The sequence below is a fragment of the Paroedura picta genome, chromosome 1 (assembly GCF_049243985.1).
Source record: "Paroedura picta isolate Pp20150507F chromosome 1, Ppicta_v3.0, whole genome shotgun sequence".
Classification (NCBI taxonomy): Eukaryota; Metazoa; Chordata; class Lepidosauria; order Squamata; family Gekkonidae; genus Paroedura; species Paroedura picta.
The window spans coordinates 180,078,166-180,098,072 of record NC_135369.1 but is presented as its reverse complement, the minus strand read 5'-3'; the positions used below and the strand labels follow the sequence as shown (position 1 = coordinate 180,098,072).

The 19,907-nt window shown below is 47.8% G+C and overlaps 1 protein-coding gene across 3 annotated transcripts in view; it reads right to left on the bottom strand.

Moving 5' to 3' along the window:
- Positions 1 to 1,607: 1,607 nt before the first annotated feature.
- Positions 1,608 to 19,907, bottom strand: part of COL6A2 (collagen type VI alpha 2 chain) — a 62,571-nt gene continuing 44,271 nt past the window's right edge. The window contains exons 28-29 of one of the 3 annotated variants that reach the window (XR_013226979.1): positions 3,667 to 4,880; positions 1,608 to 3,623 (exon numbers count right to left, since the gene is read on the bottom strand). Coding sequence is in view for 2 of the 3 variants with exons in the window: in XM_077314023.1 (XP_077170138.1) it covers positions 4,273 to 4,880 (608 nt within the window). In the remaining variant the exon portion in view is untranslated. Of the gene's footprint in view, positions 4,881 to 9,820; positions 16,377 to 19,907 lie in introns of those variants that run through there. The other 2 variants (XM_077314023.1, XM_077314032.1) reach the window with 2 other exon arrangements.

The window sequence follows — 19,907 nt, the reverse complement described above, 5'->3', positions numbered from 1 at the left end:
TTGCCTCCTGACGAGGCTGCAAAGGAAAACAAGCCAAACTTCTCTCCCCCCCCCCGCTCTTTGGCTTGTCAATCACAGCAAGCCACCAATCACAACACAGCAGTTCTCTCATGGACTGAAACTTTCTCCCTTCCAGCCCCCAAATTATAATTTTTTTTAAAAAAAGGAAATTCTACATTGTTATGTGGTAATTCCATAACACAGATGCATCTTTGATAAAATCCACACTGTCCCATTTCTATAGAGAAACGGCAGAACAATACAGCATCCCCCCCCCCTTTTGGGGGGGATTTTTTTTGTGCACTTTATTTCTTTGTGGATGGATTTCTGGAGCCCAAAAAGACGTTATGTGCTGATTGTAGGCTTTAAAACAAACTGTCCAGACTCATGTAGGATTGGCAACTAGATCACCCCCTCCCCCCCAGCTCATATCCCAGAAGATGCAAACAGGACTGTTTTTGCCTGCCCCAATTGTGAGAAGGCTGGACAGGTAAATGAAGCCCCAAAAGACATTTTGTGCTAATGGGAGGCTTAAAAACAATGACCACACATGGCTGAATGATTGTAAGAAAGCTGCTAGATCACCCCCTTTCTCAGTTCATTTCCTACCTCCAGAAAACAAAAATGGGGCTGTGTTTTGCCTATCTGATCCCAAGAAGAAGAAGAAGAAGAGTTGGTTCTTATATGCTGCTTTTCCCTACCCGAAGGAGGCTCAAAGCGGCTTACAGTCGCCTTCCCTTTCCTCTCCCCACAACAGACACCCTGTGGGGTGGGTGAGGCTGAGAGAGCCCTGATATCACTGCCCGGTCAGAACAGCTTTATCAGTGCTGTGGCCCGCCCAAGGTCACCCAGCTGGCTGCATGTGGGGGAGCGCAGAATCAAACCTGGCATGCCAGATTAGAAGTCTGCACTCCTAACCACTACACCAAACTGGCTCTCAGATCAGAAGACTGTGGACACTTGACAGAAGATTTTATTTCACCTTGGATAATGTAGGTTTGCGGTCCCACTGCAACATGGACCATGCCATTAAAAAAAATACTCAAATCAGGAAATGGAGAGGGAAGGGTGGGAATGAGGGTGGGAGAAAGCTGCTGAGACTATTGTACCCTCCATACGATCTTATCCCTGGTTCCTCACTGATTGCTCACTGGTGCTTCACACAATTTAGGGTGGTAAATCCAGTTTTCTGGATTTTTGAAATCACAAGTTAAAAATGGCTAAATTGTGACCTGGATACTGGACAGCGTTGGGATGTTGCCGATGTCATGTGGAGTGGGTTATATATGCCACCAACATGCCAAGGCTGTCCAGGAACATTTTCCTCGTGCGGAAATGACCCTAGAGTTGACTTGCAGCATTCAAAGGAAATCCAAAGTGAGACCAAAAAAAGGTATGTCTCCAAATACGGAAACAGTTTCTGTCAGTATTCCAAAGGTGGCCACAGGCTCAAAAAGTTCAGGAGCCCCTTCTCTAAACTCTACATTACACTGGCTCTCATATCACCCTGCATACTGAGAGACTCAACTCCGCTGATTCCATATTTTAACTTTCCAACTTTCCTTCCTCTAAAATAGATTTGAATGCAAAAACGATACATCTCACCATTTTTAAGGTAGTGTGAAAAAAAGTTTATTTAACAAGAGTGCAATTTTGGCTCAAGTCAGGATGTTGTCCCAGAAACGGCAATCCCAAGAATACACAACAGTTTGCGGTTTCCGTACACGTCGGCTGACATGATCTTGCGCCTGGTCTGACCTGATGCTCCATGCCACTATGTTCCAGAGGAGGAGCGATTAGCAATTAAAGGGAAGGGAACGACTGAGAGCAGGCAGAAGGGGGAGACCTCTTTCCCACAGGTGGATTGCATCCATTAAAAAGGCGGCGTGGAGCATGCTCGCAAACGGTCAGATCAGAAAATTGGTCTGTGGCCCAGTTCAGATCCAGATGAATAGCACTGTGATTTGAGGAAAGGTAAACTAGAAGCTGAAGCAAAATAACTAAGGAACTTCCAAGGTGGCCAAACTGCGGCTCTCCAGGGGTCCATGGTCTACAATTCCCAGCATGCTGCTGGCAGGGGCTCATGGGAATTGTAGTCCACGGACCTCTGGAGAGCCACAGTTTGGCCACCCCTGGGTGATGAAGCCACAGAGGAAGACGGAAGGTCCCCCTCAGCTTTGGAAGCAAAACACCGTCAGCATTCGAGGCCAATCACGTGACCCACCCCCTTAGCATACACAGGGAGACAGCCCCCTTCCATCTCTTGCTGCAGTCCAATGCCCAGGTGCCCCAAACTGCAAATGTTGGGAAGAAAATAACACAGCACCAGTAGGTAGGAGAGGGGGGAAGAAGAACCAAGGTGGCCGGGAGAGCAGTTAAGGAGGTGGAAAAGTTTTTGCTTGAGATCCCCTGATGAAGCTCATCACCAAATGCATTGGGATAGAAAAGGCTGAATGAGCTGCTGTCCCTTGCACCTTCTTTTAGCTACAACCCCCGAGCAACAGCGAGGAGGGCAAGTGGTTTGTGAGAGGCACAGGCCGGAGTCCAGCACTCACAGCTGGTCACAAAACTTCCCGCTGCTCTAGAAGGTTGGACTGAAGCTCCAGAGTCAAGTTTGAGTCCGGCAGCACGCTTAAGACAGACAAATTTTTATTCGGGGTACAAGGTTTTGCGTGAATAAAACTTTGCTGATCTTAAAGGTGCCACAGGATTCAAGCTCTGTTTTCCAGTTGTTATTCCTGTCTTGGATTCCTCGGGAAGGTAGCGACCGTCAGCACCCGGATTGGAGCGAAAGTTAAATTATCCCTGGCTTCCAATCAAGGAGGAGCGCTTCAGAAATAGATGGGCGGGAAAGCTAGAAAGGATTCCTCGGGGATGTCGCCCATTCCAGCTGTTCATTCTGCACACGCTGGATAATGCACTTTCGGGGCACTTTCAAAGTCGATTTTTCTGTTCTGCACAGGTAAGTCCAGCTGCAGAACCATGATGAAAGTGCATTATCCAACATGTGCAGAATGGAAGGAGCACAATCCATGCCCTCTATTTTTGTGGAGAATTAGCTCCTTGCATTGCAGTGATTTCTTCTGCACTGTTTTCGTTTCAGATCTGCTTGGGGGAGTTCTTTTTTTAAAAAAAATCTTTATAAGCACAAAAACAAGTATCACTGATGGGCAAAGAGCTATGAAGACTTCCCAAGGTTACTATCCCTTTAAAAATTGCTTCTTCACTCTTCGGTTTATGTATCATTGTCTACTTCTTTGCTTCCTGTTCACCTGAGTAGCTGCAGCATTCTTTAAACAGTTTTTTTGGGGTGGGGTGGGGGAAGGGGCTATAATTGTGTCTTCTCTTTGAAGCCCAAGCAGCTGTTTCTTTCCTTTGAAACATGCACCCAGATAGAATACGATATTCACAAAAAGGGAATTTAATATATAGAAATAAACAGTCCCTTTGGCTACAAAGAGGAAAGCAGTAAATGAAGGGACAGTCAAAATTCATTTTGGAATGCCACAGCTAATTCCAGCAAACTGGTAGTCTTCAAGCAAAAGTTGGAGACACACTTTTCTTGGATGCTTTAGGATGCTTAGGCCTGATCCTGCGTTGAGCAGGGGGTTGGACTAGATGGCCTGTATGGCCCCTTCCAACTCTATGATTCTATGATTCTATGGCCTGTATGGCCCCTTCCAACTCTATGATTCTATGATTCATAGAACGGGAAATAACGAAGGAAGCCAAGAAGCAGAAGCCGTACAACAACCAAGAGCAATGAAAGCAAACCCAAGGAGCTACTTGCAGGGATGGAACTTTCTCCTGAGTAAACATGTCGCAGGATCTCTCTTGTGGCATTGGGAAGGCCTGGATTGTTCTGAAGAATGTTATTGCACGACGTGGAACCAATTCCATTCCTCTAGCAGATACAGAGCATGCGCCTAGAGGGGAAGCAACCTCGGTGTCAAATACAAACCCTTTTGCCGTTTCTTTGTTTAGCACTTAAGAGGATTACAGTACAAACGCTGTCGAAAGCTTTAACGCATGACAAAAATCACACTGGGTGGGTTTCTGGATCCTGTCTCGGTCTCGGTTTTAATTAGCACCATAAGCATGACTTTTCATCATGATGAAATGTTAAAGACGCCTACAGGTTTCTGGCTATAAAAATAAATCCCTTGCAGGTTTTTTTGGGGGTGCCAGCTGTCCTCAGACAGCTTGTGCCGTACGGCCGTCTAAGGCCATGAATATCTGTGGTGCTTGCCAGGAGGCTGCATTTCCCTGAAGCTAACAGATCCACCTGATGAATCTGTCAAAGAAACCAGGCTGGGAGAGGCTGGCGTAGTCCTTCTCCCGGAAAATGGCCGCCCGGTCCCCTAGACTGATCTTCAGTAGGACATCCGTGTCCACATCGCTGCCTAAGGCTACCACGGTGGGGACGACGTTCTGCTTCTTCATGGAGTCGAGGGCCTCGTCCAGGTTCTTGTTGCCCGTGATGCCGTCCGTGATGAAGACGAAGGACAGCTCCGCGTTGCGCCGGGCTCCCCTCGCCCTGTCCCGGGGGTTGATGACGAGGTTGTTGACGGCGTAGATGATGGCAGACCCCAGGTTGGAGGAAGAGTCCAAGTATTTGATCTGCGCGATGGAGTCGGAGATGTCGGTGAGGTTGTACGTCAACGGGAAAACCACCTCATGCTCATTCTCACTCCCGTACTGCAGGAGGGCCATGCGGGCGTTCATGTTCTCGGTGTCGCTCCGGGCCAGCGTGAGGCGGCGGGCCACGTTTTCGACAAAGCCGTGGGCTCTCTGGAAGTTCAGCTCTCCGATTCTTTCGGAGCCGTCGAGGAGGAAGACGATGTCGACGGGGCGCTGGGTGCACTGGGCAACAGCAAGCTCTGTGAGAAGAGAAGGAACAGACAGGAAGAAGAAGAAGAGCTGTTTTTTAAAGAGCCTGCCTTTCCGAAGGAGTCTCAAAGTGGCTTACAATTGCCTTCCCTTCCTCTCCCCACAACAGACACCCTGGGAGGGAGGTGGGACTGTGAGAACAGCTCTGAGAGACAACTGTGACTGGGCCACGATCACAGTAAGCATTCCAGGATGGCACTGCCTGGCTTAGAGCTCTAAGACTGTCAGGGGGAGATATGTCACTGACAGGCACCTTTTCCAATCAGCAGTGTTAAACAGCATTCGCCACCAGAGAAGACAGTGCCAGCAGCTTAGCCATCCAGCCCAATTGTCAATTTGTTGGCTTGTAAGGCCTTTAGATCAACGCAAGTCCTTTGCTTCCTATTTTGTTCCTGCCAGGCCTGGGGCAAATATTTTGTTTGCGCTCCCTCGTGTGCACAAGGTGCTGAGGTGGACTGAGAAAGAGAAACGTTTTATTGCTATTCCCATTGTTACAGGCAGGGCAGCAGACTTCCCGAAACACAAGAAGAGGAGTTGGTTTTTATACCTGAAGTCAAGCCTGGAAGAAAATCTTATTATCATTTGGAAGATTTTGAAGTCTTTCGCACTGACTGTAGGGACAATAATGACTACCCCCCCACACACACACACACATTCACACACACACACACAGTGACCTGCTATAAATAGGGAAAAAAATTAAGGCTTTTGTGCAAGGCTAGGCAGGCAGAGCAGATACCTTCCCATAGGCTGAAGAAAGTGATATGCAAATGAAGGAATGTAAAGCCACCAATTGCTGGTCATCAGAAGACTCTCCTGATGGACCAATCGCTGGGCTCCATTAAGGACCAATCAGGTTATTTGGCAGGCTGCCTGAAGTGGACAGAAGTTAGATGTTTTCTGACGTTTGCTGTTCGCTATCCTTGTTGCCGTTGGAGTTAATAAAGACCTGATCCTTTGACGAAACCTGTTTACCAAACCCGCAGATTTAACGCCATGGATCAGACTCAGTTGGATCTTAAAGGTGTCCCTGGAGTCCAACTCTGCTCTGCTGCTTCAGACCAGTACGGCTGCCCACCTGAACTGACGTTCCTGTCATGAGTTCTTTTCAAAGGTGCTCATGGCTAGATTTTGTGAGTTCGAGCGAATAGATCCCAGCCCAAATATACATTCTTGTTTTCTGAGGGGGCGGGCTCAATAGCTTCTGCCTTCTAGACGATGTGTGTCACTAGACAAGGTAAGGCGGAGCGCTGTACGTTTGCCCTTCCCACAGCTTTCCTCCTTTCCAGAACTACTGGAGATCGGAGATAATGAAAGACAGGATCATTTGCTTTCTGCCTACACGTTATTCAGCCAATTCCAGACCTTTCCAGATAAAGATGTGTTGGCACAAAAGCCTGAAGCAGATACAAATCTATTGAGAGGAATGGGGGAAAACCCTCCCTTTCACCTCTGTGGCTCCTTTGTGAAACTATATTTGGAGAGAGGAAGAGGGCTGTTTTAGTATTGTCCCTTCCTTCCTTCCTTCCTTCCTTCCTTCCTTCCTTCCTTCCTTCCTTCCTTCCTTCCTTCCTTCCTTCCTTCCTTCCTTCCTTCCTTCCTTCCTTCCTTCCTTCCTTCCTTCTTCCTTCCTTCCTTCCTTCCTTCCTTCCTTCCTTCCTTCCTTCCTTCCTTCCTTCCTTCCTTCCTTCCTTCTATTCTCCCTCCCTTCTATTCTCCCTCCCTCCCTGCCTCCCTTCCATTCTCCCTCCCTCCCTCCCTCCCTCCCTCCTTCCTTCCTTCCTTCCTTCCTTCCTTCCTTCCTTCCTTCCTTCCTTCCTTCCTTCCTTCCTTCCTTCCTTCCTTCTATTCTCCCTCCCTCCCTTCTATTCTCCCTCCCTCCCTCCCTGCCTCCCTTCCATTCTCCCTCCCTCCCTCCCTCCCTCCCTCCCTCCCTCCTTCCTTCCTTCCTTCCTTCCTTCCTTCCTTCCTTCCTTCCTTCCTTCCTTCCTTCCCACTCTCTCTCTCTGTCTCTCTCTGACTTTCCTTCCTTCCTTCCTTCCTTCCTCCCTTCCTTCCTTCCTTCCTTCCTTCCTTCCTTCCTTCCTTCCTTCCTTCCTTCCCACTCTCTCTCTCTGTCTCTCTCTGACTTTCCTTCCTTCCTTCCTTCCTCCCTCCCTCCCTCCCTTCCTTCCTCCTTCCTTCCTTCCCACTCTCTCTCTCTCTGTTTGTCTCTCTCTGACTTTCCTTCCTTCCTTCCTTCCTTCCTTCCTTCCTTCCTTCCTTCCTTCCTTCCTTCCTTCCTTCCTTCCTTCCCACTCTCTCTCTCTCTGTTTGTCTCTCTCTGACTTTCCTTCCTTCCTTCCTTCCTTCCTTCCTTCCTTCCTTCCTTCCTTCCTTCCTTCCTTCCTTCCTTCCTTCCTTCCTTCTATTCTCCCTCCCTCCCTTCTATTCTCCCTCCCTCCCTCCCTGCCTCCCTTCCATTCTCCCTCCCTCCCTCCCTCCCTCCCTCCTTCCTTCCTTCCTTCCTTCCTTCCTTCCTTCCTTCCTTCCTTCCTTCCCACTCTCTCTCTCTCTGTTTGTCTCTCTCTGACTTTCCTTCCTTCCTTCCTTCCTTCCTTCCTTCCTTCCTTCCTTCCTTCCTTCCTTCCTTCCTTCCTTCCTTCCTTCCTTCCTTCCTTCCTTCCTTCCTTCCTTCCTTCCTTCCTTCCTTCCTGAAGAGCAATAAATATTCCTGCCCAAAGTTTAAAAGGGGAATGGAACATGCTTTTCTTAGCAAGCAGACAGGCTTGTGGCCCAGCACTAACGTCCTACTGATGCTTTTAAGTGAAGGATACAGCAAAACCGAGGGAACGGGGCCGCTGGAGCGCAGTGGGGGGCTTCAGTGTCTGTTCAAAGCCCCCTTTTCGATGCAAGGGATGAGACTGCCGATGAAGCTCGGAGGAGGAAAGAGCCTGCTCAGTTCCCGGCCAAGACTTTTGTCCGCAGCGAGGAAAGGAAAGTTTGCCTGCGGATCTCCTGGCACAGCACCATTGCTTGCATACAGAAGCCTAATTTAATTTCCCCCTTAGGCTATAAAAAATAAGCATTCTGAGATTTATAGAGCTCCATGAGGAGGAGTCATAGTTCTGGCACAGATCCCGGCAAGTCGGTATGGGGCAGGGGTAGCCACAAGTGGATTGACACCTACTTCAGAGCTTCATTCACATGCACAGCAAGGAGTGGCTGAACACAGCCATGCTCCAAATGCTGCCCGGCTCCCTGGGCAGTAAGTGGGCTACTAGCATGCAGGTAGCTAAATGGTGAGATGCTTGGAAGGTCTTGGAGTCTGACTCCATCACTTGGCCTCCTGCAGAGCTTGGAAGACTCTTCCTCAAGAGTATCACACTGAGATACAGGAACTGCTCTGCTCTTTGATCCAGTGCTCAGGCGGCCATCTCCTGCTCCACCCGGCCTGTAAAGACTCTGGAATTTTAGCTCTTTGTTCCAACCAACAGTGCTACTGGAGAGAAACCAACCAGAGCCAGGGTTCCTGCACACGGCTGTCTTCAGATCTCCTTTGATGTCAATACCTGCTTCTGGTTCTCCTAGGGTTGCCAGCTCTGGGTAGGGAAATACCTGGAGACTTGGGGGTAGAGTTTGGAGTGGGTGGGATTTGGGGCAGGGAGGGGCCTCAATGGAGTCCAATGTTATGGAGTCCACCCTCCAAAGCAGCCATTTTCTCCAGAGAAACAGATCTCAGAAGAAGGAGGAGGAGGAGGAAGAGGAGGTTGGGTTTTGTACCCCACTTTTCACTACTTGAAGGAGTTTCAAAGCAGCTTACAATTGCATTCCCTTTCCTCTCCCCACAACAGCACTATGTGATGCACGTGAACCTGAGAGAGCTCTGACAAGACTGCTGCTCAGAACATCACTATCAGGGCTGTGATGAGCTCAAGGTCATCCAGCTGGCTGCATGTGGAGGAGTGGGGAATCAAACTCAGCTTGCCAGATTAGAAGCTCCCACTCCACTCTTAACCACTACACCATGGTGGCTCTCTATAGTCTGGAGATGAAATGGAATCCTAAGGAATCCCCAGGTGCCACCTGGAGACTAGCATCCCTAAATTCTTCTGAACTGATCTTTGCTTGCTCTTTCTAGATTCTGGCTTCTGGCAGATCCAGACCGCACAACCTCTAGCCCAGAGGCAACTTTTGGCCTGACCCTAGTGGAGCCTAGCACTAATTCAGGATGCCTTGGTGGCCTTCAACACTGGTATGGTGAAGCAGGACCTAAAAATATCAGAAGTTCTCCAAGGCCTTGGCTGGGAGGAGGGATCTTCAGCAATTGACTGCACAGGGAGGTTTAGTTCAGTAATTTCCCTAATTTTCTCTTTCCCCTCAGCAACATGCTCTTGCTACAGAATCTTGGGTGAGGCTGGAAGCTACATAAAGGAAAGACTGGTCACTGGAGTAAAGCTCAACTTCCCCAAGTTCAAAGTTGTGCATCCATGTGCTTTTGCATTTCCCCTTCCCTTGTTCAGGACATGGATGAAAAATGGACCATATACCAAAGTAACACCCATACCTAGGGTTGTGCACCTGAAAGATAAGGTATTTTTCATATTTGAATGTTGGGAACAACATAAATACAGGTATTTGGTGGAATTTGGGTCCCCCAATCCCATTTTAGGATTCGGGCTGGGGGGTTTCTGCAATTACTCAGGGGTTTTGACCAAATGACCCCAAAATTGGAGCATAAAAAATGCTGCTTGTTCACTAAAGAACCCCCAAGTTTCAATTGAAACAAAGGGTCCAGTATTCCCCCCCCCCTATGACAATATCTGCTCTGAGAACCAAACCTTCTGGATCCCAGCAGCATCTCTACCCAACTATGCTAAGCCAATGGGTACGTTCATCGGGCCGTTTCCGGAAGAACGAGGGAAAACACCAGTCCACACCAGCAGGTTGCTCTCTTCACATTAAACGTTTAATCGGAATATAGCTTCTTCTCGTATACTTTATACAAAACAAGATATGGGATATACCATCAGCACTGCCTTGTAACACGCCCACAGCATTCTATAATCTACAACAAGATTTCTCCTATCTGCATGCGCCTCGCGGGTCAGTCCATGCTAAAGCCACAGCATCAACAACTACAAGGGGAGGCCTTCTTCTGAAAGCGGGAAATGGCCAGGCGGATCTCTGGTTTCACTAATGGCTTAACATGCGTTCTGATCTAAAGGCATTCACCATTCAAGCATTTGAATAACCTGCCCTAGTTGCTCTCACTTATGCAGTCTGAATCTGCTGGGGGAAGCCATATTTGTGTGTCTCTGAGTGACACACAATGAACTTTGTTTTTGAGCCCGTCCTCAGTTAACTGAGGTAGATCAGGTGGGGTAGCCACGTTGGTCCATCTGTAGCGGTATCTGGAGAAGTGAGCAGTAACTCACAAAATGGTCATACCCTGCCACAAATTTTGTTAGTCTTTAAGGGGCTAGCAGAGGTAGCGGAAGAAATACATGTTGTATTAGGAAATGTCTCATGTACAAAGAGGAGAAGATGATCCTGGAGATCAGGACCCCCCAGGATAGGGAGATCAGGACCCCCCGGTGTCTTTCCATGCCTGCTTATAGATTGCTTCTCTTAGGGGCAATCTCCTCCTTCTCCTTCTGGGATGTGCCACCCTTAATCTCTCTCTGTTTCTCAGCTAGAGATATAGCACAATAAAATCAGAGTCCAACAAAAATTTATTCAAGGCATGAGCTTTCGAGTGCAAGGACTCTTCCTCAGACTAAGTGCTTGCACTCGAAAGCTCACGCCTTGAATAAATCTTTTTTTGGTCTTAAAGGTGCTACTGGACTCTGATTTTTTTGTGCTACTTCTGTCCAACACGGCTACCCATTTGAAGCTAGAGATGTAGTCAGGAACCAATCTCTGTCTCTCCTATCAAATATGATAGTTCCTGAATAAACATTTTATCTACTCTTTAATCAGGTTGTGCAACCTTGCTGTGTGAATGCCGACAATATCCTTCCCTTGGTGATACAACCAATCGCTGCAAACACAGCCATAATTAACAGGCAACCGTCAGACGAATCGCCAGGAATAACTAAATCAGTAGCCAATTTCTCTCTGATAGTTCTTTGAGGTCGCAGCTCAAGCAGGCTGTGCCTTGCGAACTAAGAATCTATTTTTATCCATCTTAATTTAGATTTCAGCTTTAACTCGCTTTCTTGAATTTCGACTGCTAAACCATTAATCAATTTTTTAACAATTTGTTTATCCTTTGCATTATGCGGTAAGTTACACCAGGTATTCGTCATATCCTACGTCTCCTGTAGGGGTTTGGTGTAAACAGGCATATTTGGCATTTTAGTTTTATTGCTCTGGTGTAATTCCCTACTACTACTACTACTACTACTACTACTACTACTACTACTACTACTACTACTACTACAGAGGGAGAGAGAGAGAGAGAGAGAGAGAGAGAGAGAGAGAGAGAGAGAGGAAGCTTGACCTAAATGACTGATACTGAGAATGGATTTGGAAATCTAATACCGGACTTTGCATTCCCCAAGTAGAGGAGGGTCACTTGTTGCACTTAGGTTGTCCAGGGAGCCATGGGTGATCTGACAAGGATCCCACTGGACCACCTTCCATGTGTGACGGTTGGGAAACCCCTTGCTGCCTGGATCCCTTTGAAACACGGTTGCTTCCTCAACGCTCACAAGGAAAAATAATGCTAGCTGGAGAAAAGACCACTGGTCTGCCTCCACGCTGGCTGTTTCTTGCTTGCTGAGAAGCCCCGTTGCATGAAATGAAACACACATGCAGGGTTACTGCTGAAATGAGAATGCTGGGAGTTCTTGGCTGATACATTGGTCGCTTCCAGTTCCTTCCCAATATATTATAAGTTATTCCTTTGGGAGCCCCATCAAGGGGCTGCTTTGGCTACAAGGTGCAAAAATATACACTTAGGACGATGACAGCCCAGCTGTAAACTGCTAATATTTGAGTGAGCTTGATCCTTACTGGCTTTCTTGGGAAGCCCTGGTTCTAATATCTTCTTGGTATTTTGCCTACTCTAGTCCCCAATATATAAATCCTCCAAGGGGAATTTTCTCACCAAGAAACCCAAATGTTTCTTTTACAATTATACAGTACAGCAACAACCACTGGGTTTCCTGCTCCCGTAGATAATTTCCCCCTGGGACTATGGATGCGATTAGCGAGAAAGGACAGGGAGAATGTGCAAAATGGGAACATCCATCTATACAAACGAAACAGGCAATGGACAAAGTGCGGTGCCTAAGAACTTGCTAGGAATGCTCCTTTTTGTTTCCCCGAATTCCCTGTTCCCGTGGATTTGGAGAGGGGCCTGGATCTGGGAGACTCGGATCGAAGTTTTGAATGATAGGAATTCAAAAGACAACCCCGAGTTTTAGCACAAAGAGACAAGCGTTCTAGGTGTGTTGGAGGTTCAGTTGAACGTGCATTTTACAAAAGCCTTGGGAGGCAACAGCTATTTGTTCAAAACCACTTCTGTGGGAATTTACACCCACTGTCTCTTTTAGCGTCCTGGATTGGACTAATTCTGGAAAAGTTCTTGCAGCTAAAACAGGCAGACTTACAGGCAGTAGATAAAGGAACACCTTGACCTGGATGGCCCAAGATAACCTGATCTAGTCAGATTTCTGAAGCTAAGCAGGGTTGTCCCTGGAGAAGTCCAGGGTTGCTACAAAGGCATTGAGAAACCACTGAAATATTCTCCAGGCTTCGAGAAACCCTAGAAGTGGAGCGATCATGCAGAATATGGTTGGGAAGCATAGCTGTGTACACGTCCACCCGAGGCCACACCCCTCAGGAACATCATTGGCCATTTTGGGAAGGGGGGCAGGTTATATCGCCCAATAAATGTTTTGCAAATGTTATAAAATATATATTAGAATAATTAACTCCCACCCATTTGGGAACCCCTTCCAGAACTGCCAAAAAACCCCCAGGATTTCATGAAAGTCTGGTTGAGAAAGCCTGGGGTTGAGAGAGCTTTGAGAGAACAGTAACTGGCTGAAGGTCACCAGCTGGCTTCATGCAGAGGAGTGGGGAAATCAAACAGGGGGCCATTCCGCACCCATTAAATATAGCGTTAAGCTTACCTTTTGCAGACGCTATATTTTTGTCATTTCACACGACGTCGTTTATATCCCGCCTCCTTCCAGCAAAACTCTCGCTACAGAGTTGGGGAATCCAAAAAAGTGGATTCCCCAAAAGTAAATTGTTAGCTGGCAGTGAGCAACCAGCTCGCCACCAGCCAAAGAAAGGTATGGAGGCGAAGTTGCGTGAAATCTAGGTCTCCCGATTAGAGGTCGCTGCTCCTAACCACCAGGCTACACTGGCCACTGCCTTCCTCTGAAAACTCTTTCTTGGTGGTCTCCCATCCAAGTACCAGCTCTGCTTAGTTTTCGAAATCTGACAAGATCAAGTTATAATATACCATACTAGGGGCAAAGCCCGTTGTCTCCAAGAATACAACGGGCGCTAGAGCTTGGCAGTGGGAAGAGGAAGGGGAGGAGTTGTCCAGTCTGTAAGGGCATGGGGTTGTCATGTGTGTTGTGTGGGAGGTTGTGGTGGCATAGTGGCAAATGAGGCCATGGGTGTGGAGATATGGGTGTCAAGAACCTGTGGTGTGGAATGTTCGTTGATTGTGGGAGAGGACTGACCTTTGGGAATTGTGGCATAGTGGTTACAGATGAGCTTTCCAGAGCCATGTCTTCAGATATGTGAAGGGAAAATCAGACTGGAGACTCTTCTTAGGGGAAGATTACATGGCAACCAATCCCCCCAGTTCTGCGTTATTTCCCTTCTTGTGTGAATTAGGCCACATTCACCTAAATGCCCCTCTGCCCTAATACACATAGGGCAGTCACAGTACACAGGTGTCCACCCTGTTCCTTCTGTCTCCCATATTTTCACTGTTGGTAAAATGTTATGTGCCCACATGCGTCTTTCATGGTTGCTCCTTAGAAGAATGGATTTTTGTACCCTATTGCTTACTACCCAAAGGAGTCTCAAAGCGGTTTACAAATACCTTTTCCATTTGTCTCTCCACAATAGTCAACCTGTGAGGTATGTAGGGTTGTGAGAGATCTGAGAGAACTGGGAATGGGCCGCAGTGACCCAGCAGGCCTCAGGTGTCTCAAAGCATTTTCCAATCGTCTTCCCCTTCTCTCCCCATAGCAGACTCCCCATGAGGGAGGTGGGGCAGCGAGCCTCACAGGGAAGCTGGCAACCCTAAGAGGAAGACTGTCTGTGCACAGCAGTCTTGACCTTAGTAAGGTTTTTAATACTGTTTTTTTTTATTTGCCAGGTCAAGGTTATTTGCCAGTTACTATTTCAGTTACGATGTGTCTCCAGACATTTACTTGTTCTCTGTTTAGTTTCAGGCTGTAAATATGTATTTAGATCTTCCTGCACTTTCCAGACTCACAGGACTGATGCTGGTCTGCCTGTCTGCGCCCCAGAATACAAACAGTTGCTGATAAGGGCTGGCTATAACCCATAGGCCAGGAGGGACACTCCTGCACCACTCCCTACCAACTGCAGGCAAAAATGGCTCATTTGAAGGCTGGACTCTGAGGCATTGTACGATTTTGGAGTCCCACCTCCAAATCTCCAGGAATTTTTCCAACCCAGGGTAGCCAACCTACAGGTGTGGCCTGTAGAGCTCCTGGAATTACAGCTCACCTGCAGAGTATAAAGATCAGCTCCCCAGGCAGAAAGGGCCACTTTGGACACGGTTGTGGTAGAGAAGAAACATTTAAGGCTTCCCACACAGGTTGTTGTTGAATTGAAAGACTTGAGGCCTACTGCACAGGGTTGTTGTGCAGATGAAACAGGAGACAAAAGAACCAGCTTCCTCTGCAGAATAATGCTGTGCAGTGGCCTCAAATCTGCAGAGAGTTGCAAAGAAGAAAGACACATGGCTTGGCTGTGTCTAACCCCCGGCCAGAGCAGTATTCTAAGTGAGAAGGGGCTTTTCTGTGGCCTCCCTGTCAGCCAACTGTTTGGCAGAAGGGGAAAGTTCCCCCCCCTCAAAAGGAAGGCCCTCAGGCTCCCCTGCGTTGCTCTTGGAAAGGCCTCCTTCCCTCAGTCAGGGCCTGTCAGAGGCTGCTTCGCAGCAGGCCTGAACGGGGGAGGGGGAGCCCTCTGCAGCCTCCTGCCAGCTCTGTCAGGGTTCTGAGGCAATTTACAGTTGGACATGGCAGTTAGGACAGCCTTGGGGCGAAAAGGGCTGGTGCAGCCTCTGTTCTCATCGCCCTTGGCAGCCCTACTGACCTCCTCTCCCTGCGGTCATCAGGAGCAGACTGGCAGCCAGACTGGGCTGGGTGAATGGAATTTTGGTCTGTCCTGGTGAGGGGCCAATTGGAAGGGACTTTGCGCGCCTCCCCATTGGCTGCTTGGCCCTGGATGGACACTCGGAACTTCGCGGCTCCTGATTGGGCCCTCTGAGTTTTTATCCTGGACAGGGCCCGCCCTAACTCCTCCCCAGGTGGCCTTACTCTTTTATTTAATAGGACCCTGTCCTATTTAAAGATAGGACCCTGTCCTATTTAAAGATTGTGTTGGGTTCTCCAGTGAATCTGAGGGATAGCATTAAATTGCTAATCTACAACCAGCCTTCCTGCCTGGTTCTGTAGCAGCCTTTTTCAACCTTTTGACTGTGGAGGAACCCCTGCAATACTTTTCAGGCTTTGAGGAACCCCAGAAGTGGTGGGTGGGGAAGTAAGTTGCGGGAGCCAACCAATTAATTGATCGTTTCCTGTTTCCGTTGTGGAGAAAGAGACTAGGCCTGTAGAGCAACAGAGAGATGGGCTCCAGTGACATTGAGTGATGTCAGCAGCCACCTGACGTTGTGAGAAAGGCCACGTAACCCCTCAGGAGCTCTCGCATAACCCCAGGATCGGGAATGCCTGCTCTATAGCTTCATTTCCTAAAAATATAATAGCTAAATTTTATCTTATGGAGAGATCTGGAGCACTAGTCTGCTAGCAAAGCTGAATCCAAACCAAGAGACAAATTCATCACAACATTCCTGTTCAAGAAGCTTTCATTGCTGAAATGTCCTACCATTAATGGGGATTCTGGGAAGGTTTCTAAGGGGCTGTTAGCTCTTCCGACTAGCTTTATGCTGCACAGGCAGAACCAAGAAGCACAGAAGCAATCTCAACAGAGGCCTAGCACGGTTTCTGGATCCCCCACAATCTCTCTGTGCACCATTTTGAAAGTGTCAATGAACAGGTCCATCCATTCCTGCCGCTCCTGTCCAGTGGCAAACTTGGCTTTTTCAGCCGTGTAGGCCAAGATGGCCACCAGCCTGGTGTATGCACTGGGTTCCTGGGCCACCTTCGTGAAGTTCAGGTACTGGGCGATCATGGGTTTGCTGGTGGGAAAAGTTATCTTGATTCCCTCTTCCATGGGGCGGGAAGTAACTGGGTTTTCGATCCCAGGGTTCCTCCCACCTGCAAGGGAGTGCCAAAAGAATAGTTTCAGGGCTTTCTAGAATGCCACGGACCTCTGATTTTGCTAGTCGGTTTAAAAAATGACAGGACCTCGGATGAAGCCAAGGCAGGCATACGCAGGGCAGAACATGACAGGTTATGGGTCAAGCTGGCATTAGGGGTTTCAGTCGGATATTGTCTATAATAAAATGCCTGGTGTTTCTGGGTTCAGGTTGGTGATATCTGATACTGCAAAAGACACTCGTGATATTTGCTCTTCTAATAAATATCAGAAATATCCAGAATCAGGTCAGGAGACTATTTGCTGTTCTACCCTCCCTTATATTTCCCCACATGCGAGCTGGTCCGTGATGTTGGACCTTTACACTTTAGAATAGACTTTTACAACCTCTTGACCCTGATATAATTGCTCAGGTTTCCAGGAGACCCAGAAGTGCTGTCAGCTGGCCACCCCACCCTGCCACACCCTCTGTAAGTGACATGTAGGTGGGCATGTGTAATTTGATTCGATCTAGCAGAAAAGGACCTGACTCAACCTTGATTCAGGCACAAATCGTCTGAATCGGTTCGAATTATGGTTCGGCACTTCAGCAGGAAGTGGCCATTCGCTCCCGTTGGTGTACCTGCATGCGTGTACCCGCCGGTGTGCCGATGCCCGCACCTCCCCTCCCCCCCACACACACGGCGTGGCTCTGGCTGTGTCGGGAGTGAACAGCCGCTTTGGGTGCCAAGGCGCCCAACCCTACTTCAAATCATGTAAAAATGGGATTTCATTCTTTAAAACTAACTTCAGTGTGTCAATATTGTTTTACACTTCCTAAAACATTTTATTCTATCAATAATCTATGCATGTATATTATATTCTGGTTAAATGCTGTATTAAATAAATTCTAATCTATTTACTTTGAAACTGCAATATGTTTAAATGGCCGAATCAACCTTGCTGAAATTGCTGAATTGTGATTTGGCATGATTCGGTGATTAGAGCAAGTGAATGGTTCGAAGAAGAGTTGGTCCCCCCTTTTGTCTTTCCTGGGCTCTGGGGAGTGGGGTTGAGGTAGAGGCACCAAACTTGCCGCATAGATGTAGGACCCTGTGCTCAAAAGAATCCCCATGATTCAATAATATTGGACCATGATTCAATATGTATTAAACCATCTGATCTCTGTTATTTCCTATGATGAGGGAAAAAACAGATTCACTGGTCTGTTGCCATCTTAGGAAATAATGGAGGCCCGATGAAGCCCCCTCTTTGGGTGCCCCTAAAATCTGACCCCCGTCCAATCTTTTTGTATCTTTGGGGTTCTTTTCAGGAGAGGCTCCTGCAGCCACCCAGAAAGTTTGGTGCCTTTATCTCAACCCCCCACCCTGAGCCCAGAAAAGACACTTTCCTAGGCAGCCCCATTTCCACTGTCTTGGCGGGATCTGCAGGGAGACATATAAAGACCTCACCAAATAGATGATCCTCAGGATTAGTTGTTTAGTTGCTCTGGAGGTATTTAAATGCCTCCAAAGCTGCCAAACAGGTGTCTGCCACTGTTTGGGTAGAATTGGTTCAAGGTTCTTGAATCGGCCCAACTCAAATCAGTGTATTAAACCAGTGATTGGTTGATTCAAGTTCTACCAAATCAGGAAACCTTGAATCTGAAAAGTTTTCCCCCCTCCATGCACAACCCTACAGGCAAGCTGAGGTCTGGCAGCAACCTCTGAGCGACTTGATAGCACCCAAAACGCACAACACAACAAGGCCTGGCTGCTTGCTACTGTTCAACCATGGCCACCCTATGAAAGCCTTGTGGGGCTGAGAGAGCTCAGAGAGACCTCTGACTGGCCCAAGGTCACCCAGCAGGCCTCATGAGTCTCAAAGAGTCTTCCAGTCCTCTACCATTCCTCTTCCCACCGCAGACACCCTGTGAAGGAGGTGGGGCTAAGAGTGCTCGGAGGGAACTGACTGGCCCAAGGTCACCCAGTTGGCTGCATGCGGGCAAGTGGGGAATCATATGTTTCTCCAGGTTAGACACTGTCACTTTTAACCACTACACCAAGCTGGCTCCAAGCTGGAGGAAACAGGCTTGAGACAGTGGTGGAGTCAGAAAGAGAGGGAATGTATGATGGGGTGGGGGCAGAGCAAGTACGTGTTGGGTTGTGGGACAGGAAAAGAGAGAAAATGACAGTCACAGAGGAGACAGAGAATAGGAAAAGGGGCAGTAGGAGGAGGAAAGAGAGTGAGAGAAGCTGGGGGGGAGGGGAGGAAGCGAAAGGTCGGGGGGACGGGACAGCTGCTCCTGTGAGTTTCTTGTGGGTCCCCACTTGTATATGAGAATTTAGAGTGCTGCTTTCCACCTTCTGCTTTTTTGCCACACAATAATCATAGAAGTTGAGAAACAGAGAAGTCCCATTAGTTATGTACAAACACCCAAAAGGAAGTGAATGTTTTGAGGAATATCATTATTATGATGTGAACACATGAAGGTGCCTTATACTGAAGTCGGCCTTTAGTCCCTCAAGGTCAATATTGCTCACTCAAGTTCAATATTGCCCCCTCAGACAGGCAGTGGCTCTCCAAAGCCTCAGGTGGGGGGTCTTTCACATCATTTACTACCTGATACTTTTGGCTGAAGATGCTGGGAATTGAACCTGGGACCTTCCGCATGTCAAGCAGAAACTCTACCCCTGAGCCATGGCCCACCTATAATACTATTTAATAAAGAGGCATCTACAATGAGTAGGTAAGATATTCCATATAAGTACACTTCATGAAATCTGAGGTCCCTTCTGTGTCTTTCAAACATTGTGTGGTCCAGTCCATTTTTACCTTTCCATGTGGAGCAAAGGAGAAAATATACTCCCCCCCTCTTTGGGGAATGGCAAATTAGGAAGCAAGAGGTGCCCCATTCACTGGATTCATTGGGGGACTGACCACGCTGCCCCAAGTAGAGTTACATGTTTCTAAGGACCATGAAATCAATGGCTTCAGAAGGATGCAACTCTGTTTAGGACCGCATGATGCACAGCAATTAGAGGTTTTCAGTATGGTTTGCTCTGTTGAGTTCCCACTCTCTAGCTTCACTTTGAAGGTACAAACAGAACTGCTCTCAGAACTGCTTTTGGAGAGGAGAAGGCAAGATCCTCTGATATGCTTTTGCTCTCCAGTGTTCATCTATCCTGATTATTTTTCTAAAAGCAGCAAATGACTGACCCTCTTTTCACTCTTATAGAAATGCCATCTCTTGGGATGCTGGGATCCTGGTGCCAGATGGGAGCTAGTGCAAATATGGCAATTAGGACATGCTACTATCCAAGGCGTCATTATTACTATGGAAGGCACAGTATCATCCGTATTCACCTTTAGAGAAGGTCTGAAGTTTCAATTTTTTTAAAAAACCAGCATTATATATGCAAGAGCAGGGATGGACAACTTGGTTGCTTTTATGAATGAAGAAAGGGTTAAATTCAAAATCTAAATAGCAATTCCACTTCTGAGAGAAGACTAATTGACAACCTGGTGAGCATCCCGTATTTAGGTGAGCA